The sequence below is a fragment of the Camelus ferus genome, chromosome X, assembly GCF_009834535.1.
Source record: "Camelus ferus isolate YT-003-E chromosome X, BCGSAC_Cfer_1.0, whole genome shotgun sequence".
Taxonomy (NCBI): Eukaryota; Metazoa; Chordata; class Mammalia; order Artiodactyla; family Camelidae; genus Camelus; species Camelus ferus.
In genome coordinates this window covers 46312235-46340158 of record NC_045732.1, presented here as the reverse complement: position 1 = coordinate 46340158, position 27924 = coordinate 46312235, and the positions used below count along the sequence as shown (strand labels likewise).

General features: G+C 39.3%; 1 protein-coding gene across 2 annotated transcripts; it reads left to right on the top strand.

The window, feature by feature from the left end:
- The first annotated feature begins 149 nt into the window (after positions 1 to 149).
- On the top strand, positions 150 to 25096 carry YIPF6 (Yip1 domain family member 6). 2 transcript variants are annotated; one of them, XM_032476124.1, is made up of 8 exons: positions 268 to 286; positions 656 to 758; positions 11057 to 11185; positions 12241 to 12319; positions 15697 to 15739; positions 17963 to 18088; positions 18730 to 18887; positions 20614 to 25096. In XM_032476124.1, the coding sequence occupies exons 2-8, from the start codon at positions 702 to 704 to the stop codon at positions 20730 to 20732; spliced, it is 711 nt and encodes a 236-aa protein (XP_032332015.1). In that variant the 5' UTR covers positions 268 to 286; positions 656 to 701; the 3' UTR covers positions 20733 to 25096. The 2 variants fall into 2 exon arrangements, with proteins under 2 accessions (XP_032332016.1, XP_032332015.1); XM_032476125.1 differs by lacking the exon at positions 656 to 758 and having other exon boundaries at positions 150 to 286.
- The last annotated feature ends 2828 nt before the right edge of the window (positions 25097 to 27924 follow it).

The window sequence follows — 27924 nt, the reverse complement described above, 5'->3', positions numbered from 1 at the left end:
TTAAAATTTTCGCCAATGTGTACAGAGACGTTCTCCCCTACCCCGACCCCCAAAACGGGTAAGGGAGAAAAGTTATCTTGGAGGTCGACGCGGAGACCGTACAAAAGTTTACAGAAGTCGAGGAAGTGGGAAGCCGCTAGGTGGCATGATGAGAAGCGCAGGGAATCAGCCAAGCGGGGCGGGAGTGGAAGAAGCAGCTGATACGGAGGGCTTGATCCCTTTATTCAGAAGCTGACAAACCTGAAGACTCTCCGCTGCAGGGAGAGGAGCAGGCATTTTCCCTAAGGTGCGGCGCTGGGGATGTGGGGGAGGGGGGCTGCACTCCGAGCCTACTCCTGAAAGCCGGAAGCCGGCGCGGGGTGGGGTGGGGTGGGGGTGGGGTGGGGTGGGGTGGGGGGGGGCGGGGGGGCGGGAGAAGGAAGCGGCGGTCCGTCGGCCCTCTCAGCGAGCTGAGAATCGGGCTTGAGTGTTAAAGGGGGAGCGTGTCTAGCGGGACCTGAGGCCCCGAAGAAGGGAAGTGAGGCGTTACGGGCCTCCCTTCAACACCCGGAGGACAAGGGACGAAAGCCGGGGCCGCCAGCCGCTCCCAGGAGCCTTTCGGTGACGCGGCCGCCACGCGCAGACGCGCTGAAGGGCGGTGGCCTCCACGTCTCAGGTGCCGCAAAGGCCTGTGGGAGCGACCCGAGAGAAGGAGGGCCAAGATGGCGGAAGCGGCGGAGTCTCCAGGAGACCCGGGGACGGCAACGCCCAGGCCCCTGGTGAGCTTGGGATGTTCCACAAAAGGGACCGAGGGTGAGGCAGAGTGCCCCTTCAGGAAGTCGGGTGACGAGCTTGTGGCCTGAGAGAGCTGGAACCCCTTCCTCCCGACAGGCCCTTCCTGGACCTGGTGCTAGAACCAGTCTCAACACTGCACCTGTTTTTTGGGCTATTTCCTTCCACCCGCCCTCCTCGTTCTTCATGAGCCTTTTTGTGCAATTCCCAATTCCCTTTCCTTTACCAGACTCTGAGGGCTTGTCCTCGTCCCCTACATGTTTTTAACTGCTGAGCTTTAGGCGATTTAAGTATCTTTGCTTCTGCTGTCCCCTCATTTTCTCAAGACCTGGCACTAGCCCTTGTTCGAGTAGCAGCATTCTGGGTTTAATGAAAGTTTGCTCCCCGTGCGACGTTATAGCTTGATTTTCCCCCAGTAGTCGTGGTTTAATCCCTGCCCTCCCTGTCACAGCTCCTTGCAGTCCTTTTCACGATGCTCTCTTGCTTCTGTCTCTACGGAGGATAGGATTTCTCTTGCAAGTACAAGCCCAAAGCCTGGACAAGTATTTAAGAACACAGGTTTTGGAGTTAAACTTAGCTGGCCTGGAGTCACCCACTCTACTGCTTGTGTGAATTTGGGCAAGTCATTTCATTGGAGCATTTCTTCATCTGTAAAATGGAGGTAAAAATGCTTGCCTCGGAGTTATTAGGAAGATGAAGTGACATAACTTATGTGAAGTGTCTAATACAATCAGTGCCATAACTGAGGAGTGTAACTAACTCAACATTCTGCCTCCCAGTAACTCCTCCCAAACAATGTTTGTCTACCAAATAGTGTTTAGTTATATAGTAGTTGCTCAATAAATGGTATATCCCTTTCCTCTGTTTTAAATTGGCGACTTAGTAGAGAACTGAACTGGGAGTCAGGTGAAACTGATTCTAGTTCTGGTTCTGCTTACTAGCTCTGTTTGTTCATCTCTTCATTTCACCAATAATTATTGAGTATCCACTGTGTTCCAGGCACTGTTTTAGGCCCTGGGGATATGACAATGAAAGAGAGTGAGTAGGTCAAAGTTATCATGGAGCAGTCGTGACCTTGAGGAAATCACTCTGAACCCCAGTTTTCTCATTTGGAAAATGGAGATGATAACTCGTCACAGAATTAGTGAGTGTACTGAGTGAACTAATACACACATAGTTCCTGCTGTGACATAGTTACAAGTGCTTAGCTGGTTTTAGGTCCTTCATCTATAGACTGCCCTACTCCTCTTTTATGAAGCTTTCCCCCAATTAATTTTTGTGGTTCTGATCACTCATTACTCAGTATCCAATCCACTTCTATTCAGCAATGTTTATTGAACTCCTACAGTGTGTAGTACACTATGCTAGTTGCTTTAGGGGATACAAATGGCCTGTCCTTATGGTGCTTACAGTCTAATTTGTAGGGATGAAACAAATGTACAATGCTAAAAAAAGACAATATATAAGAAAGTGACATGTGAAAATGTTAATGAAATTTAAAAGAGGGTGCTATCATGTCTTGTTGGAGTGACAAAACAAGCTACGTGGTAGAAGTTGTATTTGAGAGGGCCTCAAAGGTTGGGTAGGATTTGAAATTCCAGGTGAGCATAAGATCTATTGATGACATGCTGTGTGCCAGAATTGTGCTAGACATCTTCCCACATATTTTCTAAACTTCACTGCAACTATTTCAGTTAGGTGGTTTTTACACTGTTTTACTTGCAGGTGAGGAGATGAGACTCAGAGAGGTTTGACAGTTTCCTTAGCGTCCCACAAGCAGTGAGTGGCCAGGCTGAAATTTGAACCTAGGCCTGCTTCTGAAGCCCTGACTATTTCCATTAATACTACACAGCCTCTCATTAGTGAAGGTACAGAGGTTAGGAACAACAGATAGATTTCTTTTGGCTGAACCACAGGGCAGTATTAGGAGGTAAACCTTAAAGCTACTAAATTAGGAAGGCAGTATGGAACAGTGGTTATGGTAGTGTGCTCTGAGGTCACATTGCCTAGATTTGATTCTATGCTCTGTCATTTAACTAGCTGTGGGATATTGGGGAAATTACCAACCCCCTCCATGCCTCAGTTTCCCTATGTAAAATCAAGATCTAGTAATACTTACAGGGTTGTTAGGTGGATTAAATGAGTTAGCACATGTAAAACACTTGGTATAGTGCCTAGCACATAATAATCATGCAATAAGTGTTATTTCCTCTTATTGACTACTATGCTGAGAGGTTTAATAGGCAACAGGAACCAATGGAAACTTAAAATCGTGAATTTGACAACATAATAGAGGAAGAGTTGCCATGGGGAATGTCTGGAATCTAGGAGACCAATGAAATTGTTGTAGTAGTTCCAGGAAGAAGTGATGACTACCTGGACTACAGCAGCAGCAGGAGACATGAAGATCTGAGAAAGGCAGACTCCTCGAGGGTTTGCAGTGCTAGGGAGACTGTGTCTTAGATCAGTGTTTTGCAAACTTTAACGTGCTTAGCAGTCATTTGAGGAATCTTGTTTATTGCTGATTCTGATTTAGTAGGTCTGAGATGAGGCTGAGAGTCTGCATTTCTAATAAGCTCCCAGGTGATGCTACTGCTGCTGCTCCCAGTATCACATTTTGAAAAGCAAGGCTATGGACAAATGGGAGGCCAGTGATGCCCTGAACAGAAATACATAAGAGGAGGATGAGGGCCCTACAAGTTGATTAATTCACTTTTGGAAATGTTTAGTTTGAGATATTGGCAGACAATCCAGTTCATATCAAGTAGGCAGTTGGACACTAAAACCTAGACTTCAGGGCTCACAAGAGGTCAGGACTACACATGTTGATTTAGGAGTCATCTGCGTACAGTTGAAAATACAGAATCTTGGGTAATGCCTGTCTATTGCCTATCTATTTATAGAGCAGGAAAAAGAGCTATAATAATGGCTATAACCTGGGGTCTGGAAGGAGGCTGGTCCCAGGCAAAGGGACTGGCTAGAGACTGTCAGTAAGTACCCACATCCCCACACCCACCCCTTGGAGCCAGGCCTCTTAGACTGAGCTGTTTCCTGCTTGATGCCCCATCCCACCTTGTTGACTCCTTTCTCTCCAGGATTTTGGTCGATAGTGTGACCCATCTGCCTCCCTACCACTTTCTGAAGGCTGCAGTCCCTGCTTTTACTGTGTGTTTTTGGCCCTGCCTCTATCTGCTCCCCTTACTGGCCCAAGCTAGGCAGCAAAGTATGCATGTGTATTTCTGTGCATGTATGTGCACAAGCCTGCCTGTGAAGAGGAAGCGGGAAGGATATTGGGTCCAAGTCACCTTTCATCCCCACTGAAGGGCTAATCAGAGAGCAGGGTCCACTAGCTAAGGGCCTGGTAGTACTGTCTCGTATGTGGGGCTGGAGAGTCTCAGATCTTGGCTCATCTCGCTAAACAGTGTCATTGATTCTCTGGAGAAGAGACACTGAGGAAGGGTTGGGATGGGGGATGGGTGGGAACCACATGGCACTTTAGTGACTGCAGTGACGTCCGAAACTAGGTAGCTGGAGTTAAGCCAAACTTCCCAGGTTAAGGGCAGTCTTCGTAAGACTGTCCTTGCTTCAGACACCAGCCATAGGTTTGGAGGTTCCCAGGACCATTCTCACTTCTGACCTATTGGCTACAAATTCAGGGGTTCCCATGATCCCCTCAGGCTCCATAATTCACTAGAATGACTCACAGAACTCAGGACAATGCTATACTTAAAATTATACCTTTGTTATAACAAAAGGATACAATCCAAATAGAGATGCATAGGTTGAGGTTTGAGAGGGTCCCTAACACAGAGTTTCCTTGTCTTCTGGTGGAGTGAGGATAGGACCCTGTTACCCTCTTGATACATCGATGTGTGACAATATGTGGAATATTGCCAACCAGGGAAGTTCACCTACTTATCTAGAGTTTTTATTGAGGTTTCAGTATATCACATGATTGACTGGATCATTGGCTCCCCCACTCCCAAGAGGCCAGGTTTATGTCACAGGACTTAAAACCCCAATCGTCTCATCTTGTGTTTGGTCTTTTTGGAGAAGTTAGCCCCCATGCTGAGTCATCTCATTAGCATAAACTAGGGGTCTACCATGACTCACCTGTTAGCTGAACTGTTAGGGCCCTCTATGAATAACAAAAATACTGCGATCATTTGGGAAATTCCAAGAGTTTAGAGGCTACCTCCCAGGAACAGGGAACAAAGGCCAGCCAAATTCTTTATTATAGAACAGTGACAGAACCTGAATCCACTCCCTGGGAATCCTGAACCTGAGCTAAGGTTTTTCTAGCCCCTGGTGTGAGGCTGCTACTAAGTGCTTTACTTGTATTAATATATTTCTTTCTCAGGACCACACTATGATGATGGTACTGTTATCTCAGTTTTACAGATGAGGCAACTGAGATACAGAGAGAGCTTAAGGAACCTGCTGATTGTCACACAGGTAGTAAATGATGGAGGTAGGATTGGAACTCAGGCTGCCTGGCTCCAGGAGCCGGTACTCTTGACCCAGGCTCTCCAGATGTTGAACATTGACTGTGTGCTAGTTGACACACAGGTGTTACCTAATTCTTACAGCAGTGTTGTTTCCTGGTGAGGGCAAAGCGCCGTTTGGCTTCAAAGCCCATTCCTTCTATACTGCCGTGCCTACCCTAGCAGTAGCAGGCAGTAAGAAAACCCAAAACAAGCAATCCTGGAGCTTGAAAGGACGTTGTAATAGTAGTGAAGAGAGAATAATGGCTTCAGAAAGGGGTGGTTTACACATTAAGTGCTAAAGAATATTCAGAGGGTGAAGCTGAGAAAGGATTCTTGTATTTCTTGATTATGAGGTCAATACTAGACGAACGGTATCAGTAAAGTGGGAAGACCGGTACAGGTTACAAAAGATTAAGTGAGTGGAAGAGTGAAGGGGGAGAGTTTGAGGAGGGAAGAGGAGAGGAAGGAGAGTAGTTTGAGGGAATGGTAAAAACAAGGAAGTGATATGTTTTAAAATTTTATTACAGAAGCTTTCAAATATTCAAATAAAATAAAGAGGAGTATAACAAACCCCATGTACCTATCAACATTCTGATATTCTTATTTCATCTATTTCCCCACCTTATTTTTTTCTGGAGTGTTTTTTTAACCTTTTTATTTTGAACTAATCTTAAACATACAGAAAAGTTGTGAAAATGATACAGAGAGTTCCTACATACCCCTCACCCAGCTTCCTCTAGTGTTAACGTTGTACATAACAGTAGTACAAATGATTGGAACCAGGAAATTGGTAAAACACTATTAAACTACAGGTCTTGTTTGAATTTTATCATGTTTACAGTGAATACCCTTTTTTTGTTTCAGGATCTTATCTAGGACCTCACATTGCATTTCGTTGTTATCTTTCCTTAGTTTCCTTGAGTCTGTAATGGTTCTTCAGTCTTTCCTTGTCTTTTATGATCTTTTCTGAGTGTTTCACAGCAAATCCCAGATGTATTATCACTTTACCCGTAAATACTTCAATATGTTTCTCTAACAGGTGAGGACTTTTTCTTTGTTTTCTTTGTCTTCACACATAACAAAGTAATAATAACTCTTTAATATCATCTAATCTCTGTTCATCTTCTCACAATTTTCCAAAAAAAAAATGTGGTTTTACAATTTGTCCAAATCAGGATTGAAACAAGGTTAACAACTTGCATTTTTGGTTAATAAGTCTCTTAATATGTAAGTGTTCTCCTCTTTTTAATGTGATTTATGTGTTTAAATTCAGTCATTTATATTGTAGAATACTCCTTTTTCTGTATTTGGCTGATTGTATCCTTGTGGTATTTTTAGTATGTTCGTCTATCCATATATTTCCTGTAGACTCTAAGATCTAGAGGCTGGATTATATTCAGGTTTATTTTGGCTTGGGGGTGGGGCGCAAGAAGAAAAAAGAACTTACATGGCCTCCAAAATTATGAATGTTTGCTTTTTAACTTTTTTTTAAGAAAAAATTCAGACATATGCAAAAGTATAATGGTAAAATGAACCCTCGTGTACCCAGCCTTCAATAGTAATTATCGATTTATGGCCAATTTTCTTTCTTCTATAGCCCTACCCACTTACCTTCTCTACTATTTTGAAGCAAGTTCCAGGCATTATTACATTAGTATATGTTTAATATGTATCTCTAAAAGCTAAGAAAAGAACATAACCACAATATCATTAGTATATCTAAAAAAATCAACAGTTCCCTAATATCAATTATCCTGTCAGTGTTCAAGTTTCCAATTGTTTCTTAAATGTTATATTTTTATAATTAAAAATCTTACTACCTGTTTTTCTAAATAAGGTTTCATTGGAACACAGCCACACTTAATTGTTTATGTGTTGTGTTTGACTGCTTTCATGCTACAGAGGCAGAGTTAAGTAGTTGCAACAGAAACCACTGGGCTCTCAAAGCCTAAAATATTTACCATTTGAGTCCTTCACAGGAAAAGTTTGGTGACCTCTGCATTAGGCAATCATCTTTTGAAAATAATTAAAAAGAAGAAAAAAATGCTGTTTATATTTACCTTCATTTTAACCACTTCTGGAGATCTTCGTTTCCTTGTGTAAATACAAGTCTCTTTCTGATACCATATTCCTTTCTGAAGATTATCCTTTAATATTTCTTGTAGTGCATGTCTCTGCTTTTGCTTACCTGAAAGAAGTCATTATTTTGCCTTCATTTTTGATAGCTATTTTTGCTGGATTTAGAATTCTGGGTTGGCAGTTTATTCTGTCAGCAATCTAAAGGTGTGTCCATTTTCTTCTGACTTGTGTAGTTTTGGGTGAGATGTCTTATCTCTTTCCTCTGATTGCAGTGTCTTTTTTATCTGGCTGCCTTTAAGATGTTCCTCTTTATCTCTGGTTTTCAGTAGTTTGTCTAGGTTTGTGGATGTTTGGTTTGTTTTGGTCTTTAGGTATCTATGTTGATTAGGGTTCTCTGGGCTTGGATCTGTCCTTTGATGTCTTCCATTATGCCAATATTTTTCAAATATTTCCTCAGATCCATTCTCTCTCTCTCTTCTGGGATTCCAATTGTATATGTACTAGACTATTTAATATTGACCACTGCTCTTGTATGCTCTATCCTGTTTTGGGGTAGTATTTTTTTTCTAGTTTTGTTGAGATATAATTAGCATATAACATTGTATACTTTTAAGGTGTACAACACAATGATTTGATATATGTATTTTTTTTCTTTTTTTTTTAACTGTTTTTGTTTTATTTTAGATAATTTTGACTGACCTATCGCTGATTTCTTTCTTTGGCTGTGTTGAGTATACTAAGGCTGTCAGAGGCATTCCTCATCTGTTATTACTGTGTTCATTTATTTTAGCATTAGCATTTGAATCTTTAGAGTTTCCATCTCTGCAGAAATTCACCATCATTTGTGCAAGTACCTTTTCTACTAGAGCCTTTAATATAGTAATCATATTCATCTTAAATTTTTTCTATAATTTTAACAGCTGGATCACCTCAGAGTCTGGTTTGATTGCTTTGTCTTGTCACAGTGGGTTGGTTGTTTTGCACGTGTGGATTGCTGTTCATCACGTATAACAGTAGAGACTGCCTGGAAATGGCACATCTTTTCTGCTAAGTTGTTACTATGGAGTTAAGTCAGTCTCGTAAAGTGAACTGTCTTTGTTTTTTGTCCTTGCTGTGGGAACCTTCAATGCATCACCGGCTTCAAGTTCCTCTCCTATTACTTTGTGCTTAGGGTGGGTGCTAGGTTTTCCCAGTGTTTTTCTTAATGTTTCTTTTCCACACTTAGTTTTCTGCCTTCCCTTTGCTGTTGCATAAAATAGTGGGTTTTTCTCCAAGCTCCAGCCCCTCCCTTAACACTAGACTGCTGTTGCTTGTTACTCCATACTTACTAGCCTGGTGGTGGGGACCTGGGAGGTGAGTATTCTTTGTTTTCTTGGTCCAGCCTCCACCTTAGGTAGGCTATGTGTCTCTGGGTCCCCTGGGTGGGACTTTCTCAGGGATCCTGTCTTGCCCACAGCTGAAGGAGACTAATAGTCTGGCCTCAGAATGGTTTCCTTACCCTCCCACCAAAGTAGAGAGATTTGTCTTTTCCCTTTCTCTAGCCACAGTGAGTCTTCACCTGTGCTCTGGAGACACAGAGTTTGTTGCTTTTCCCCTAGCAGCTTTAAGGCTTTTTTTCTGTAGGGGAGAAGGGTCTGAGCAGGGCCCTGTTCTTTTCTCAGCAGTGGCAGCTGCTCCCCTCCCCCACACCTGGACCAATGGAAAGAAGTCTGTGGAGAAGAGCCTGCAAGTGGATGTGAACTCCCCTTAGGTCTGATGCTTCCAGGGACTCTGTACTCTCATGATAGTCCACATTTGGCCTTTAGCAATTCATTTTAAACATTGGCTGAATTCTTAACCATGTGTGTGATGCCCAGTGCTGTCTTCTACTTTGCTACAGATAAGCCAGTGCTCATGTCCCATATCTTCTTGGAAGTGCCTGTCTTTCCTTAGATTTCATTCATGCTACTTGGTTGCCCTATAATGTCAGCTCTCTATGGGTTCAAGGAAAGTTATGATTTTGTAATTCATCTAACTTTTTGTCATTGTTCTAGTGGGAGGGTTGCTCATTCCAACTTTCTGCATCCTAATCAGAAGTCAAGTTACAGTGTTGTAAAATCACTTGAAATGGTTGCTCTCTGTGCTTGTATGTTTAATTCAATATACAGTAGGTTCATTTGTTTCATTCTTCTTTCAGTTTTAAGGGCTACTTTTAAATTTTGATTTTGTTTAATAATTACATGAAGTATTTATATGAGTTCAAGTCATATATGCAGAACAGTGTGTATTCAAAGAAGCCTAACTTCTCTCCTTGTTTCCCCCACCTTATTCTCTTCTTTTCTAAATAGGAAGCCTCTTAAAAAATCATGACTTATTTCTTACATGACATGTGACTTAAGTCACATGAAATATTTTGTACATTTAATAGAGCATTCAGATGTGTATATATTTATATCCCTTCATTTCTTAGATAAATGGTGGCATGTATACAAACTTTTTTCCACATTCTTTGTTTTATTTAACCCTCCATAATAGTTCTTTAAAAATAACCCCATTTCTTACTACAGCTGCATAGTACTCCATTAGGTGGACGTACCATACTTTATTAAAGTAGGTCTCTATTGATGGGTAATGAGCTATTCGTAGGTTTTTTGCTTTTACAAGTAGTGTTGTAATGAGGAGCCTTGTGTGTATTTTGTATTTTTTGTGTTTTTACCACTGTATCTTTAGACTCCTAAAAGTGGCGAGTGATCCCTATGTAAATTTGCTAGGTATTGCCAGATTCATCTTCCATAGAACATAATACCATTTTCCTCTACCACCAGCGGTGTGTGAGTGTTCTTTCCCCTCAGCTTCACTTGCAGAATATGTTGTCAGACTTGGATTTTTGCCAGTCTAACAGGAAAAAATTTATTTTGAGTAGTTTTAATTTGCATTTCCCTTATGAAGAGTGTGATTAAGTTGCTTTTCATAAGCTCTTTGAATAGCCTTATTCTTCCTAAAATTTTAGTACACTGTCTTGTATTTCATTTACCTGTAACTGTTGCCCACTAAATATTGTGCCCATTGGGCCAAAAACCATATGAGAAGGGATTGCTTCTGTTTTCTTAGAAGCTTGAGGATTCCAGAGCTTCAGTTGCAATAATCAAATTTGGCATATGAACATAGGAGTTTAAAAGTTTGCAGTCTTGCAGTTCACTTTGGAAATGCTATTTAATCTGTTGTTGCCAATAACCTGGTAAAAAGAGTATAAATAAGGATGTTATTTTGCTATTTCCCTGTTTTTCCCAGTTTCCCTTTGGACTTCACACAATGCTCTTTTTTAGCCAGCAGAGGCCACTAGAGCCCACTAAGGAGCAGAAGTGCAACAGAATTGTGGCTGTGTGAAGGTGTGATTGCTGAAAGGTCACTTTTTATTAGCTCTGCAATCTTGCTAGCTCGTGTCCTGTGAAGATTTCATGCTTGAAAGAAACCAAATATTTGAAAGCAAGAAAGTATCTATGCCATTTACTTTGTAATTTTTTTCCATCATATGCCTTCTCCTTTAAATTAAGTAAGGATTTGAGAATTTTAGTTTAACTGCATTGTTCAATGTCTGGTGACCTAACACCTTACTTTAAAAACTGTATAAAACTCTACAAAAAGACATAATCCCTACTTTCTAGGAAATGATGATGTCTTTGGGGAATCCTACAGTTTATTACAGGCTTTAATTTTTTTTTTGTCCTAACTCTTCTCAGTTTGCAGGCCTTTCAGATATATCTATTTCACAAGACATCCCCGTGGAAGGAGAAATCACTATTCCTATGAGATCTCGAGTTCGGGAATTTGACAGCTCCACATTAAATGAATCTGTTCAGAATACCATTGTAAGTTAGATGAGTTGAGAGAACTTCTGTTCAGTGTGATGGGACTAAATAATTAATAGCGCTTTGTAATGTTTTTGTCTGGTTCACTGATTTTCGATGTATTTTATTTGTTGAAATTTAAGATTCTTTCCTAGAGAATTATTTGACACAGGCTTTTTTGAAAGCACTTTGGCTGTAATGGGTATTAAGAAACTTAAAATGTCCAAATCTTTTTATAAGGTGATAATTCTGCTTTTCCAGATATAAAGTGAAGAAAAAAATTTTTTTAAATACACAAATATTTTAAAAAATACAGAAAATATTTATACAAAGATGTTTGTTACAGCATTCTTTATAATGGGGAAAAGTTGAACCACAGGATAGTAATCAGTTAAGTAACATATCTATGTGGTGGAATGGTACACATTCATTAAAAATCATGTTTACAGGGAACTATTAACGACATGAAGATATTTCTAGGTTAAAAAATTGGGACAGAATTACCTCAACTATGTTTTCAGAGGTTATATTTGTATTACCGTACCCTTCCTCAAATGTCTTGATTTTTAAAATCTGGCTTCTAGGATTCATTTACCAGCTGAAGTGGGAATGTTTAAAATTAACTTATTTTATGTATTGTGAAGAATATGGTAGCTCAGGAGCAGGCTAATTGGCCCTGTGGACCTCATCATGTATGAACTGAAAGGCAGGTGCTGTGTTTTGCAAAGCAAATTTTACTAATGCTGATATTTGTTTTTCATTAAGTAACATATTAGGAGGGCTATCTTTCTCTTTTGCAAAGTTTTAAAAATCAAAACAAAACTGATGGGATGTGTTAAAGAGTTAGATGTTGGCTTAAGGAGTTAATAGGAAAAGTTAATAGAAAAAGGAGTTAATAGAAAAACCCTACCTCTCTGATTTGTTTGTATAGTGAAGGAATTAAACTGGAATTATAGTTCTGCAATTCAATGAAGGGCTCCCAAGAGATTGAAATAAAAGAAATTTTAGCAAGTTAAGTGAGGGGCTGCTTGGCAACCTTGGTCATCACAATACAACAAATTATTTATGTCTTTCAGATGCGTGATCTAAAAGCTGTTGGGAAAAAATTCATGCATGTTTTGTACCCAAGGAAAAGTAATACTCTTTTGAGAGATTGTAAGTATATGTGATTTTTGAGGATTTTCTGCTTCTAACCATACCTTATCATAAGTACTTTATAAAGCAAAGGCTCTGTGGTAGTAAAACTGATACCATTTTGTAGGATGAAGAATATATAAATGAGATTTTTGGAAAAAGTTAAGAATTTAGAATGGAATTTCAGAGATTGGAAGAGTTTGCTTGAATATTCTCAAGAATTTGTCCTCATCAGTAAATATAGACTGTATATTCTCACCTGCTATAATAGACACTGCAAAAAATACTTCTAGAAGGGGCAAACACATAGGGACTTTGTTCAGGCTAACAATCTCCAAGGGAAAGGCAACATGTTTAAATGCTAAATTAGAATAATAGCTAATACCCATTAAAGATTAACAAATTAATAGCACTTTATTTATTTTGTTTACATTTTTTATTGAGTTATAGTCATTTTACAATGTTCTTTCAAATTCCAGTGTAGAGCACAATTTTTCAGTTATACATGAACATACATATATTCATTAATAGTACTTTATTAACGTTTCTGTTATCAGAACTGTCATTTAGTCTGTTGACTGCTTTAAGAAGTTTATCAAAACAATGTAGTAAATTACACTCTTATTTAGAATTTATTCTTAAAACTATTGGACCTTTTCTTTTCAAGCATTCTTGGTTTTCTTAGTACCCTTTATCAGAAAAATTGAATCAGTTATTTGAGACTAGTAACAATGATGTACGTGAATGTACCTTCTATTTTGGAAGCATTTCAGCTGTAGTATAGGGATGGCATCGCTACATTAAACGTGCCATTGCTGTGTGGAGACTGGACGTGGCATCAGAATCTTTTTCATCATAGTACACTGTGGGTTGGAGCTGAAACGTGATTTGCTACGACTGGTATATAGTGGAAAGAGCATGGACAGATCTAGATTTGACTAGTGGTCCCATCACTCGCTGTGTGATCTTGGATAAGGCAGTTAACTTTTCTGAGGTTCAGGTTTCTTCCTCTGGTTAAAAGTAGAAATAATAACTATACCTGGTGAGGATTAGAAATAATAATGCATATGAACCACCTCACATAGCATTTGCTATTTAGAAGGCTCTCCATAAATAATAGCTATTATTGTGGTGCCTTCCCTTCACACACACATTATGTTTTTTAATCCTTACAACAACATTGTGAAGTAGGAGTTATTGTTCCTGTTTTACAGATGAAGAAAATTAGCCTCAATCTCAGAGGAGCTGACTGTCTTGTCAGTATCACACAGGCAGGATTAGAACCTAAATTTTCAAGTTCAGTGCCCTTCCCACTCTACCACTGTTATCCTAGATGTGAAGATATACTTCTAGCCGCTGCCGTGGCTCAGTTCACAGTAGGGTTACTTCAGTCACAATGCAGAACCAGTGCGCTAGTTTGGTGATTAATAATGAATATAGATATATCATGTTAAGGTCCACTCCCAAATCTCATGGGGATAGATAGGCTTTTACAAAGGACGAGCAAGTCATGGCCAAAATTTGTCCTGCTGCCTTGCCCTGTTATCATAGAACTTGGCAAAGTGGCAAGGAAAAAATTCATGACTTAAAAATAATTTTTAAAAAAACACAGTGAGATACTACTTCAGATCCATTAGGATGGCTGTTATCAAAGAAACGGAAAATAACAAGTCTTGCTGAGGATGTGGAGAAATGGGAACCCTTGTGCATTGCTGGAGGGAATGTAAAATGATGCCAGCCACTGTGGAAAACAGCATGGTGGTTCCTCAAAAACTTAAATATTGAATTACCATATGACTCAGCACTTCCACTTCTGGGTATTTACCCAAAAGAATTGAAAGCAGGGACTCAAACAGATACTGGTACATGCATGTTCTTAGCAGCAGGTGGAAACAACAGACTCAAATGTCCATCAGGGTCAACAATACATGATGTGTACAGCACAGTATATACCATATATGAATGGGATATTACTCATCCTTAAAAAGGAGTGAAGTTCTGACACATGCTACAACATGGATGAACCTTGAAGACATACTAAGTAAAATAAGCCAGACATAAAAGGACATATGATTCTACTTACGCTAAGTACCTAGAATAGTCAGATTGATAGAGACAAAAAGTAAAATGATGGTTGTCAGGGGTTGAGGGGGTTAAAGGGTTGGAGTTTCAGTTTGGGAAGATGAAAATGTTCTGGAGATGGATGGTGTGATGCTTGTACACTTAAAAGTGCAGTGCCTGTACAGTTAAAAGCAACTAAAAGGGCAAATTTTGTGTTATATGTATTTTACAAGAATAAGAATAGTTTTAAAATACTGTTACGGATTTTTTACAAATTAAAAACAATCTTCAGTGCATTAAAAAAAAAGGCTAGTTTATTACTGTCAGTTGTACTTGAATTCAGATTTTCAGTTGGTAAATTAAAAAATATAACAAGAACAACAATAGTTTTATTACGGTATTAGGATTATCATTTTTTTTTACGTCTTTTACAAACTTTCCACAGTGGTGTCAAAATTACTTAAGAAAACAATGTTAAGTATGTACATATGCATACTTCTTTCAGGTAAAGTTATGTACATGTGAGGTTAAAGTTAGAAGTGGTATATGTACCTTTTTTCATATTATTTGAGGAAAGTAATTGCACTTTAAGCTGTATGTTACTGAACTGCTGGTGTGTTAAACACCCAACGGCTATTGATTGAGAACCACCATGCTTAGACCTGATGTTGGCAGAGCCTTTTTAGTTTTCAGAAAGCTTTCATGTTATTTCATTTAACCCTTTGAAGTTACCAATATTGGACTGTTTTTTCACTTGTAAGAACAGCAATTCTGTACTAGTTCAATGTAGTGATCAGAAAAGAGAAGCAGTGTTGCAGAGTGGAAAGGACTTTGTAGCAGGAATCAGAAGACCTAGGTTTTGGTCCCACTCCCACACCTAACTGCTTGTGTAAACCTGGGCCAGTCACTTCCTTCTCAGCTTCATTTTTCATATTTGTGAGGTAAGCTTGACTATACTTGCCTTGTCTAATGTCTCAGATTGGTGAGGTAACTTGGCTTTAGGCTTCTTTCTCATGGTGCAGGGTGGGGCACTTAAGTCTTTTGACTCCTTGCCCATTGGTCTTTAACTGTAGTATGCTGAAATGTGGCTCAGTAGGTGGCGAGAGGGGTGATTGGTGGGATATGAAGTGAAACAAGACTTGAAGGATATATGAAGAAGGGTATTCGGAATTGGGGAGTAGTGAGGGCAAGTAGAGGGATAGGAGAGGTGGGAAGGGTTGGGCAGAGAGAACCTTGATATCTGAATTCCAAGAGTGGGAGAGGTACATATTGGAATAAAAATAGGAAGTACTACATGGTTGTGTCTTAACAATCTTCTGTCTTTTCTTGCCTTGTAGGGGATTTATGGGGCCCTTTGATCCTTTGTGTGACACTTGCATTGTAAGTACTTAATATTTCCTCTCTTTGTCATTTGAGTTAGGTTAAATATTTTTAGTGGAGTTTCAAAAGTAAAGGGGATTTTGGCTGAATATTTTGTTTAGGACTTCTATGACATTATACTCCTTATGTGTTTAAATCTAAAACGTCAAATAGCTTTCTGGATCAATTCAAAGAGTGATGGAATTAAAGATGTGAAAATTATACCCACCTTCATTTATCAATGACTTCTTAGCCCGTTTTAGGCATTTCTATTCAACATGTAGTCTCATGTACTTTCTCATCATGAAACTAAATTAATTAAACATCAATAGGTTTAAGCATCGATTATTTGCAAACATATTTCTTTTAAAATTTTACTAAGAATATAAAGGAGAATACAATAGAAGTGGTAGAGTTCATAGCAAGATCACGTTTGAAAGTGTTATGCTCGCCACACACATTGTATGTAAAGGGAGAGGACAAAGGAAGGAAAGTAAAGTGCCACTGGAGAGGGGAGTATAACCATTGGTGGAGTGGAAAAAATCCTGCATAGGATTCAGGTCTGGGTTCTCATCCTGACTCTTCTATCAGCAGAATGACTTTGGGCTACTAATAACCAAAATTTGTATAATGATTTTTCTCAGCTTACAGACAACTTTTAAATACTTTTTCTTATCTTATACAAGAAGTGAGTATTATTTTCCTTTGTTGACAAACAGGCTCAGGTTCAAAGAGATTGAGGACTGAACCAAGATCACGTAATCAGTGGTATACCTGGGATTCAACTTCAGGTTTCCTTAACTGCTCGTTTTCTACCTCTGTGATGATTACACATCTCTGCCTACCTAGCCTCTCTGAGTCTCCTTTTCCATGTCTACAAAAGGAGATGACTGAGGGTGCTTTCCAGGCCTAAACTTTTACCGTTCTAAATTCAACAAGTTTCTTACTGGCTTCTCTATCCATTTTTAAGTGTAAGTCAAGCGTGTGCCAATTTGGGTAAAAACATGGAGTGCTTTATCTTATGCCCTTAATAACCATATCAAGGGAAATAATCCAGTGCCCTGATAAAAGGTTTTATATTAGAAGCTCTGAACATATACTTTTTTAGTTTTGAAAGATTAACCTTAGAGATTATGGAGTTTAACCCCCCCTTATTTGCAGAGAAGAAAACTGGAGTACCTGGGCATCAAGTGATTTGCTCCAGTTTACATATCTTAGTGACAGAATTAGGATCAGTATTTGAGTCTCCTGACTTCCAGGCCAGTTAGTGTTCTTTTCATCATACATGCTGAAGCAGTAGGGGTTCCAGATAACAAGTGGTGAGGGCCAGCATGCCTTGCATTGGATTGTTAGGACTTGGAATTGAGTATGCACAACCGTAAAATACAAAAGCCTGTACTGGCAAACAGCATAGTAGGGCAAGACTTACCACGTGACTTCTCTATACTTTGTAATAAGAAGAGGTTGTGAGCTTGATGTTACTTACTATTTTACTAAAAACATAACACAGAGTACAAGTGTTCTAAGTCCAAAATTCAACTGTAAAATTTTTAGACAGAGGATATTTAAGTGACTGTTCAGCTACTCAGTTTCAAAGTAGTCTTTTAGTGATAATCTGTATGTTTTGATTTAAAAAAAATCAGCAACTACATAGGTTTATAGACTGTTGTGATTTTTAAATGTCAGAACCAGAATATTAACCCAAGGATTACAAATTCAGATGTGTAAAAGCATGCATTGTGAATTGGTGACCAGAAGCCCCTTGTGAAGTAACTTGCTGCTGTGTCCACTGGATGTTAGGCCTAGTGTTAGAAACTCTTCTGATTTTGTAAGAAAATCTAGAAATGTATATTTTTATGTAAAACCTCCCAATTTTAAAATAATGTCAACTTGAATTTAAGACCATTTTAAGTATTATATGGACCAACAACCTCATGTCCCCGAGCCACATTTAGCCCTTTGGGTAACCTCTGCTTAACCAAAAAAAAGTCTTCAGTAATCCCTTTAAACATTCCCACAAGGCCAAATGGTGTACCCCTTGTCCTGAGGCGTTTGGAATTTGAAATAAGGGAGGCTTGCCATAATCTGGCATTTCCCTTTCATACAACCTGCATATTATGGATCTTCAGGTGAGGTATTGGGCAGCCCCCTGATTCAAAGTTTGAGAACCCATGCCTTTGTTGCTCTAAATATGTTGCTCTAAATAAAAGATTAGGCAATTCTCATGCCATTTCCTTGTTGCAGAATGCTTCAGAGAGGCTCTGTAGATAGCGAAAAAGATGGAGGGCCCCAGTTTGCAGAAGTGTTTGTCATTATCTGGTTTGGCGCAGTTACCATCACCCTCAACTCAAAACTTCTTGGAGGAAACATGTGAGTATTATTAAAATGCGTTACTTTTTTCCTTGCCAGGTTGCATATCTTAGATTTTTAAGGAAGTCTGGCTAGTTATGTATTTTTCAAAAAGAAAAGTCAAGATAAATGTGGGCCAAAGAGAAAGTTCTCTTAAAAACCACTGAACAGAGATAACCTGGTTGAATTAAATTATCTTAAATTCTCTGGGGTCCTTTGATATGTTTCAGATGCTCTCTCTCCAGCCCCCAAAATCATAGGCAGAATTTTTTGTTAGAAGATTATGTCTATCTTTGGGAACAGATGGTCCATAGCTTTCAGCAAATTCTCAGAAAGGTCTATAAACTAGAAAAGATTATAAAACACCATCTTAGAGGTTCAGTGGGAGAAGGAGGTCTCTAGGAATTAGAGTAGATCATCTGGTCTCCTAGATGGCTAACTCTTAAGGAGTTTAAGAGGAGAGAAGGAGAGTATGAGGAGAGAAAAACTAAAGCATATGTTTAATACAGAGGCCTGTCCTCATAAAATCAGCACCAGGGTGTAGGTATTATGTATCTGGAGGAAAGTAACAACCCATGATACATAGAAATCTGTGTATTAAACTGTATAATATTAAAGATCAGCAATATTTACGATCTTAATGGATGTATGTTGGTTTTCAGATCTTTTTTTCAGAGCCTCTGTGTGCTGGGTTACTGTATACTTCCCCTGACGGTGGCAATGCTGGTTTGCCGGCTGGTACTTTTGGCTGAACTAGGACCAATCAACTTCATGGTCCGGCTTTTTGTGGTGATCGTGATGTTTGCCTGGTCTATAGTAGGTGAGAACGTACTTATCTCTGCATAGCAGAGCAGACAAAAACATGAGTTAGAGATGAAGACCAGATGGGGAGCAGGGTAACTCCTAGGTCACTTGCTAGTGTTATGATTCTTGCCAGTTTCATCCATAGAACTCTGCTCTAAGTAGGCATTGATAGGGATAATGTCCATTTTATCTGAGTTAGGTATCTGGACTTCAGAGATGTGGACAGTCACATCTTTTTTTTTTTTTTTTTACTCCTTCAATAATGTTTAGGGTTGGGAAAGGAGATTACACTAGACCTAGCTTAGTCCTCCAGGTCTATGGGAGGCATAGGTGACTTAGCCTTTTCCTGACAAATTAGTCATAATGAAAATAATAGCTAGTATTTACCGATGGCTTACTACCGGCCAAGCACTGTTGTAAGTACTTTATATGTATTATCTCGTTTAACCATCACAACAACCCTAACAAATAAGAACTGTTGTTATTGGTCCCATTTTTATAGATGAGGAACAGACACAGAGAGGTTAAGCAACCTGCTAGTAGGACACATAACTAGTGAGTAGGGAATCAAGTTTCAGAGCCAAGCAGATCACACACCTGCTTAAAGCTAGACTATACTAGTATAGGTTGTTAAGAATCATGTAGTACTTTTCTGCTTCAGTAGAAAATTGTGCTGAAGATTAGCGGGAGCCTACAGCAGTGGCAGTGAATGCTATTTGCTCATTGTACATTCCTAAAATTCTCTTAAAATTCTACCTTAGACTGAAACTGTTCACTAGTTTCCTATTTAATGGGATAGACAGATTGCCTAATATTTTTAAGTACAGTAACATCTCTTTACTCTGGACCATGGTTAAAAGCCAAGAAGTAATCCAAAAATGAAGTCTGAGAGTGCCAGAATTGATATTCCAAAGACTATATTAAATTTGGACCCTTTACCCAAAGAAGAGCCCCTCATTCCCTCACACAGAGTCTGATAATTTATCATACATGAGGTTCTAAATAGCTTAGTTATCCAGTGTCCTGGCCCACAACAGTTCAGCATCTTAGAATCTTAGAAGAGACAGAGAGGTTCCTATAAGCATTCATTCATTCTTTAATTCAGCAAATATGTATTAAGCACAAATCACATGTCAGGCATTGTGCTAGGCATGGTCTCTACCCTCAGAGTTCACAGTCTAGGCATGTAAACACTTAAGGGCAAGAAAGTTCCAGGCTGGTGATGGGAGTCTGTGCAGGGTAGAGTCAGGACATGGAAGAGGTAAGTGGACATTTCTACCTGGGGTGGCAAGATACCAGATGGTTGTTCAGGAAAGATTGATTATTGCTGAGTGAAAAGATGAGTAGGTGTTTCCAGGATGGACAAGAGAGATGGCATCTAAAAGAGCTGGTAATGTAATAACAATCACTCAAAAACACAGCAGTATGAGGCTGTTTGCCATAGGGGCTCCAGCACAGTTCAGTAACTTCTCAGAACAGGGTTAAAAAGCCCATTTTAGAAAGGTTTCCATCTAAAAGGGTTGAAAATTTTCACAGCTTTCATGCTTGAAACAAGTAGTCCTCAGCTGTCTGGAAAACAATGCTGCGTAGTGCCTTTTTCTCTGAGGATCACAAGTATGACTGAACATTTAGCATGTAATTCTACGTTCCAGACTATGCCAAGCACATTCAAGTTTAGTAAATGTTAGCAGTTGTGACAGTCTTACTGTATTAAATATTCCTTTTTGTTTTGTTTTGTTTAGCCTCCACAGCTTTTCTTGCTGATAGCCAGCCTCCAAACCGCAAAGCCCTTGCTGTTTATCCTGTTTTCTTGTTTTATTTTGTCATCAGTTGGATGATTCTCACCTTCACTCCTCAGTAAATCGGGAAATGGAAATTAAAAAACCATTGAATTCAGAGCTCATTGGAAAGATGCAATTCACCATGGAGCTTTGCCTCTGGCCCTCTTTTGTCTAATTTTGGAGGTATTTGGTAACTGCGTACATGAGGAGATTAAAAGGGAGCCATGAAGCACCGGCACTATTTATGTAAGGAACTGATGTTTGAAAGGCTGTCCTTTCCCTCTTAATGTTATTTCTTTAAAATACATGTGCATAGTACACACAGTATAATGCCTCCTCCAGGCATGATAGGGTCACTGTGGTCCATTTGGGTGACAACCAATGACTCGGGAAGCACATGGAGACACCCTACGAGTTGAATAGAGTTGGTAACTATATTTTCAGTTTTGAGAATGCCAGTTCAGGTGCAGCTCTTAAACACATTGCCTTATGACTATTAGAATATGCCTCTCTTTTCATAAATAAGAAGGGATAATATATTTTATTTCTCTTAAGCTTAAAAAGACAATAACAGATATTGGGAAGGGAATTCATTGGTATGGGAGGAGCAAACATGCACTAACCAATATTCAGATATTGATTAGAGGAAATTCTGCACTTGCTGCTTTTTTGAAAAAGCAAAGAACATCTAAAGTATAAGTTTTTTAGTCTTTCTGTATAGTCACCTTTCTGCCACACTTAACAACGCCTCAGTGACACTCTAATTTTTAATCTTACTCCCTAGTTCTGTATATGCAAGCTCAGACATTAGCAGTCAACATGTAACTTTCCTTTGAAGCTCTCATTGGACCAATGCTTGAACTTATACAAGCAGAAGACCTCAGAAATTTAGATTGGTAGGTGCCTAATGCATGTTATCATGTGGACACCTTCTCTTAAGGGTAGAGTGAGACAGTTTGGATACAGCATAGCTGTAAGGACTTCTTCATTATTCTGTGTAGCCTTGCCTCTACCTGGAAAGTAAAGCTAAATCAGAAGCCTGTGTTTAACAATGTGAGTATGGAGGGATTTCACGTTCTGATGGCTGATTCACAGAACAACTAGACACTTAGAGCATGATGTCGGATGAGTTGAGTTTACAGCTGCCACCTCTTCATAGTGGACATAGCCGTTTTTTCATTAGATGTGTTTTTCAGGTTGGGAAATAGCAATTTATGTTCTTGGTTTTAAGCCTTATTTGTAAAGCTAATTAGCTCTCCTTTAGACAAGTACGTCTTTACACATGTGCACCTACTTGTATTCTCAGCTATTTATGCACACAAGTGTGAAGGCTTTTCAGGGAGCAGAGTGTCTGGGACAGGCTGATTCGGAGCTAATCAGGGCTCCTTTAAGGTAATATGAGCTGCTGCCTTCTATAAATTGCACAGTGAAGAACTCTTAACAGACAAAGATTAGGAGTCAGGCAGAAAACATTCATTGTAAATATACAATTACAAAGATAGGAATTTCTTATTCCACATTTTTTCTTTATCGTGGAATCTAAATATTTATTCATTCGTATTTAAAGACTGCCTACACATAGATATGTAATTTTAAAAACGTATTTTCTCCATCCCCAGATTAACCAAGTGAACTTACTAGGACAAATGAGTTGTTGGAATGATATTCAATTACAAAGCATTACAAAATTGGTCCCCTCTGTCCCAGCCTTGTCCAGATATTTTGGTTATGTATTTGTATTTATTTTAGTTTCCCCTTTAAATTTCAAAATAAACCCTGTTAGGGCAAAGCCAATGTTTCTGTCTTGAATTGGTAAAGAAAATGTTTTGAAACTGGTTCGAATTTTGAAATTGATCCTAAATTATCATCCATTTCTATTGTCTGAAATTTTCTAACTTCCCACTAAAAACATCTCTCTTTCAAAATTGTTTCATAATCTGTCCCAGTAATTTTAATGTTAAATTAAAGAAATAATTATGCTTCTTAAAAGGGAATTAAATCTTTACTGAATTTTACTCAGGCTACATATTTGGTCAGAAATTCCTAAGGCCACAACTTTGGCGGGGTTTGTGGGGAGGGGGTGGGGAGGCAGTTATATTGGGTGTTAAGGGAACTTGTTCTGTGTTTTAATTTGTTGCTTTTGGGTGACTTAGGGAATGGTTTTACCTGATTTACATGAAAGTGGGTAAAATGGGGATTCATTTATCTTTCTGAAAATGAGTGGTCAATTTGCTGGTATAAATAAATATTTTCTTAATATATGCAAAAATGTGCATTGCTTTCTGTGACAGAAGACCTGAGTATCTGGTAATTGTAACCCTCAACACAGCTTTCCCTGATTTGCTGCAAAGGCACATGGCTAATTGTATAGAAAGGAGGACTAGAAGGGAAGGGGACTCCGACAAAGGAAACCCCGTTCCAGAAATTGGAAGGTTTCACACTTTAGATGAAGTTCCAGTGTGTGAGCATCATTGCCTAATGTGGTGCATTCCTGCCGTCGTGGCTTATCACTTGCTGCTCCTACTTCTGAGATTGAGACTCTGTTGTCATATTCTTTAGCAATAGGAAAGATGAAGACTGGATTTAATCACTGTTCAGGTTACAAAAACTCAATCGATGTGAACATCTTTGAATGTGCAGTGTAGTCTTAAAAGTCAATCATTGATTGTCAAGTCTTTTGCCTCTTAAGTGGCTCATTACATGAGTTGAATTGTATCTTTTCATTGTGGCAGGGTTTTTATGGTGGGCAGGTGAGGTGGTCACAGGGCATGGGGCTAATAAGCATTTTACTATTTACTACATTTGTCTTTTTATAAAGTGTCCCCCAAAATATGATTAGAAGGCTAGCAAGCCTATATTTGAAGGTTTGTGTACTTTATATCTTCTAAATACTTACTGTATTGGGGCTTCCAGTTTATTCTTGGGGATGAAAATGAAAATCTGTCATTTCAGATTCTTGGGTAACATCAAGTTACTGGAATTTATCTAGAGCCTGTCATGATATGATCAGACGTCCATTGCATGCAGTTGTTTTATTCCAGAGTAAAATACTGAAATTGTGATTCTTAAGGAAACTGTTCATTTCAGAGACAATTTGGATAGAAATAAATGTGTGAATGTTAATCCATATATGTAAATTAGAAATACTTTTCTAGATTCTGTGGGCTTTTATTAAAGAATTTCTAGGGATTTACTTAGGCCATAGGATGTCTAAATAATAATAATGTGAAAATAATATTACTACTAATAATAGCTAACATTTATTGGGCACTTACTGTGTGCCAGGCACTATTCTATTTTTTTAAGAATTTTTTTATAACAGCTCTATTGGGATACACTTTACCATAAAATTCACCCTTTTATTAAAGTGATGTACAATTCAGTAATTTTCCAGTATATTCATATAATTGTGCATTTTAGAACATTTCTATCACTCCACAAAGAAACCCCACATCCATTAGCAGTCACTAGCTTTTCTGCAGGCCCTGGCAACCATCAATCTGCTTTCTGTCTCTGTTGATTTAGCCAGGCACTATTCTTAAGTGTTTTTCATGCATCTCCTCCAATCTTCAACATAAAGCACTATAATTCTCATTTTACTGGTAGAAAATAGAGGCACAGAGAGGTGAAGTAAATTGTCCAAGGTCACATAGTAAATTGATTTAAAATAGGAAAACACAGGTGAGATCATAGTAGAACACAGATTTGAATTGCATTGTTATGCACGTGAAATGGATACACCCCCCCCAGGGTATGTTCCCTGGTATTAGCCATTGCAACCTACAACTCACCAAAGGTCGATAATACGATAACTCTCGTTCTTTTGTTCTGAGTACTAGAACACTATATAAGCATCATCTGAGAAAAAACACAGGAGCAGTTGTACATTGGGAAGAGTTCGATTAGCTGCCCTCACTCCTCCTTGAGCCCCTTTTCTTCCCCTCCCTACTGCCCACCAGACGCCTACACCCCTCCCCTCTCTCTAAAAGTCTTGATCAACTTCTGCCTCTTTTGTTTTGATTCTCCCAGAGGGATGGTTAATGCATCAAAATTTAACTTATCTATTCAGGTGTTTATAGTCAAGGGATGCATCTGGTCGCTTATAGTACCAGCTATATTTGTAAGACCTCAGAGAGCAGTAGGGTGAGAATAGAATGTCTTTTTATTTGGGTTAAACTAGGTGGGGGAATAAATAACACAGCAAAGGCTTTGCCTTAATGAAGTCAGTGTTCCAGCCTGGTGGGAAGTGGCCACATGCTGCTCTTGTTCACTCTGTTCCCTTTCAGAGTCTTTGTATTCTGCACCATCACTGCTGGTAATTTCTTGTCCCTCTTCGATACTCTTGTTTTAATCCTGATCTTTCCTATAAATAACCTGTGAAAAGAATAAATCTGTAAAATGAATTGTGAATGTTAAATGTGCAAATAAAAACACTGGAAAAGGAGAATTGGTGTGTGTCTTTTCTTGTGCTGAAAGGCATGGGGATATTTGCTACATACTGTTGTCAGATACAATATATTGTCATCAGGTAATGTTGAATATGGTGTAGGATTGCACAGGCAGCAAGTTAGAAAGGGAAGTCACACTTACTGAGCGAATGGTATATGCCAGGCACTAAAATAGCCGCATTATAGAGTATCTCTAGTCACAGCAGCCTTTTGAGGTTGGTGGTGTTATCGTTATCTCAGAGTTGAGGAACCTGGACACAGCTGGATTCAGGGCTCAAACCCACAGGCTCAAACCTGTCTGAAGGCAGCCAGCTCTAATCTTGGATGGATGAACCAATAAATTAGTTTGAGAAATTCTGATAACTCTGAAACCTCCAGTCCAGAAGTTGGATGTATGATTCCTAGCATGACATAGAAATAATTGCCTGCTAGACAGTCACTAGAAAGTCCAGTGTGCTCTGCAAACTTGTCATGTCTTAACTGAATGTAATAGAAAACAACAAATCTGATTCCATATTAGATCTGTTCCTTTGTCTTTAACCTTGTGCCCTGTTTTCTAGGCTTAGTCTTCCTAGCTCTGCACTCATGTAAAGATAACAAGTTGCAGAATAGAGAATAACATTTGTTTTGTTGGAGGTTTTGCAGGAACACCATGAGCTGGCCCACGTGTACAGCTGCAAGAACAAAGAATTCCTACACCAAGAAGTTTGCAACAATCAACCACACCCCCTTCCCTGTTTTTTTTGTATAAAAGGAGCCTATATTCTGACTAGGGGAATGATAGTTCTCCAAGACATTAGTCTGACATCCTCTCGGCCTGCTGGCTTTCCGAATAAAGTCGCTATTCCTTGCCCCAACACCTATCTCCCAATTTATTGGCCTGTTGTGCGGCAAGCAGAACGGGTTTGGACTCGGTAACATGAACTCAACAGGTCCCCCAAAGCTTGCCCCTCATCCTAAATCCCTTATTTTAGAGGACAGCATCAACATTATACCCAGTTACCCAAGTTGGAAATCTAAGAATTTTCCCCAAATTGCCCCCTTACTTCCCTATATTTATTCTGTCACCAACCCTGCTAATTTTACTCATTAAACTCAGCTCTATGCCTTCCTCTCTATTCCCACTTCCACGGTTCGGTTCAGGCCCCCATCTTCTCTTGTTGTTTGGACTATAGCAACAAACACCTAAGTAATCTCCTGCTTCCATGTTGCCCTCCTCAAATCTATTTGTCATACCGTTGCCATAGTTACCTACTTTTAAGTATAGATTTGACCACATCTCTTCAGTTTAAATCTCTTTGCTGCCTCCCCATCTTCTCTAGGACAAAGCTGAGACTCTATATAACATGGATTACAAAGGCCTTCTGTCATCTGACCGTAGCTTTCCTCTCCAGCCTCATTTTACACGACTCCTGGTCTTAAATTCTGTGCTGCAGCAACAATTAACTACTTGTTCCCAAGCACACACTGTGGTACTTCTCACCTCTGCGCTCATGCTGTCTCCTCTGGAATGCCCTCCATACCCACCTTTTCCTTTAAAAATCAGGCAGGCCTCACCTCATCCAGAGAGTCAATTTCCCCTCCCCCACTTCCTACCCTCTACCCCATTCTACCTGGTTTAGGTATTCTCTTTTCTGTGCTATTTTAATGCTATTCATTCCTTCAATATATATTTATTGAGTGCCTGTTAAAATGAACAAGACAGAATCTCTGTCTTCATGGAGTTGATAATCTCCTTCCTTCTCTTGTGGTTGGGTTCACATGTGTCACTGCACTTTCTACTGAATTGAGTTGAATTATACTCACCTATTTATTTTTCCTGCTAGATCATGAGCTATAAAAGGACAAAAATCATGACTAATTTACTTTTTTATCCTCAGAACCTAGCCTGGAATATTTCTTGAATGATTTAGATGCAGGAGGGTCATTCCAGAAGACCAGGTAGGAGGGAAACAGGAGTAGGGCTAGGTCTGATCCCAGGGGGACATGGGGAAAGGAGAGAAATTTAACTGCAGTGTGGAAAGCATACGAATAGAGACTACAGGATCCCAGAGATCTGGTATTTTTATGCAGTGTATTGAAGTTGATGGCCCATTGAGGCTAGGGAAGGGGGAGTCTGCTACTCTGCTATAAAGGGGAGATAATATGCTAGACATTTAGTATATGCTTCCATTGAGTCCTCCTTCATATTAGCCCTGCAAGCTGTGTGTCATTAGCACCATTTTACAAATGAGAAAGCGGAGACTCAGAGGTGAAATTATTTAACCAAGGCCTCACAGTAAGTGGCAGAGCTGGGACTTGAGCCCAGGTCTCTCTGATTCTAGAGAACATAATCAGTTAGAATTAGGTTCAACTGCCTATAACAGAAAATCCAAAACAAGAATGGTTTAAATAAGATAGAGGCTCATTTCTCTCTTACACAGACAAAAAAGTCTAAAGGTGAGAGGTCCAGGGTGGTTTCCTGACATCACCTGGAACCTAAGCTCTAATCTCTTGGTACAACCATCTTCAGAATTAGTTTCCTTCCTCATAGTCCAAGATGGCTGCTGAGCCCAATCCATTATATCTGCATACCAAGCAGCAGTTAGAAGTAGGGGAAGACAAAAGAAGCAGTTTTTCCCAGGCAATTCAGCTCCCTTTAAGCTCCCTTCTTAGAAGTTAAACACAGCACTTCTGCTTACATCACCTTGCTAGGAAACTTAGTCAAATGGGCATATCTAGCTATGGGGGAGGCTGAGAAATGTACTCTTTCAGCCAAGTGGATTGCTATTAAAGAAGTATAAAACTGGAGTATTGCTATTAAAGAAGAAGAGGGACTGGATAT

Coding starts and splice junctions, on each gene's coding strand:
- YIPF6 (XM_032476124.1), top strand. CDS start 702: ATGGCGGAAGCGGCGGAGTCTCCAGGAGACCCGGGGACGGCAACGCCC. Junction 11,186..12,240: donor AATCTGTTCAGAATACCATT/GTAAGTTAGATG, acceptor TATGTCTTTCAG/ATGCGTGATCTAAAAGCTGT. Junction 15,740..17,962: donor CTTTGTGTGACACTTGCATT/GTAAGTACTTAA, acceptor TCCTTGTTGCAG/AATGCTTCAGAGAGGCTCTG.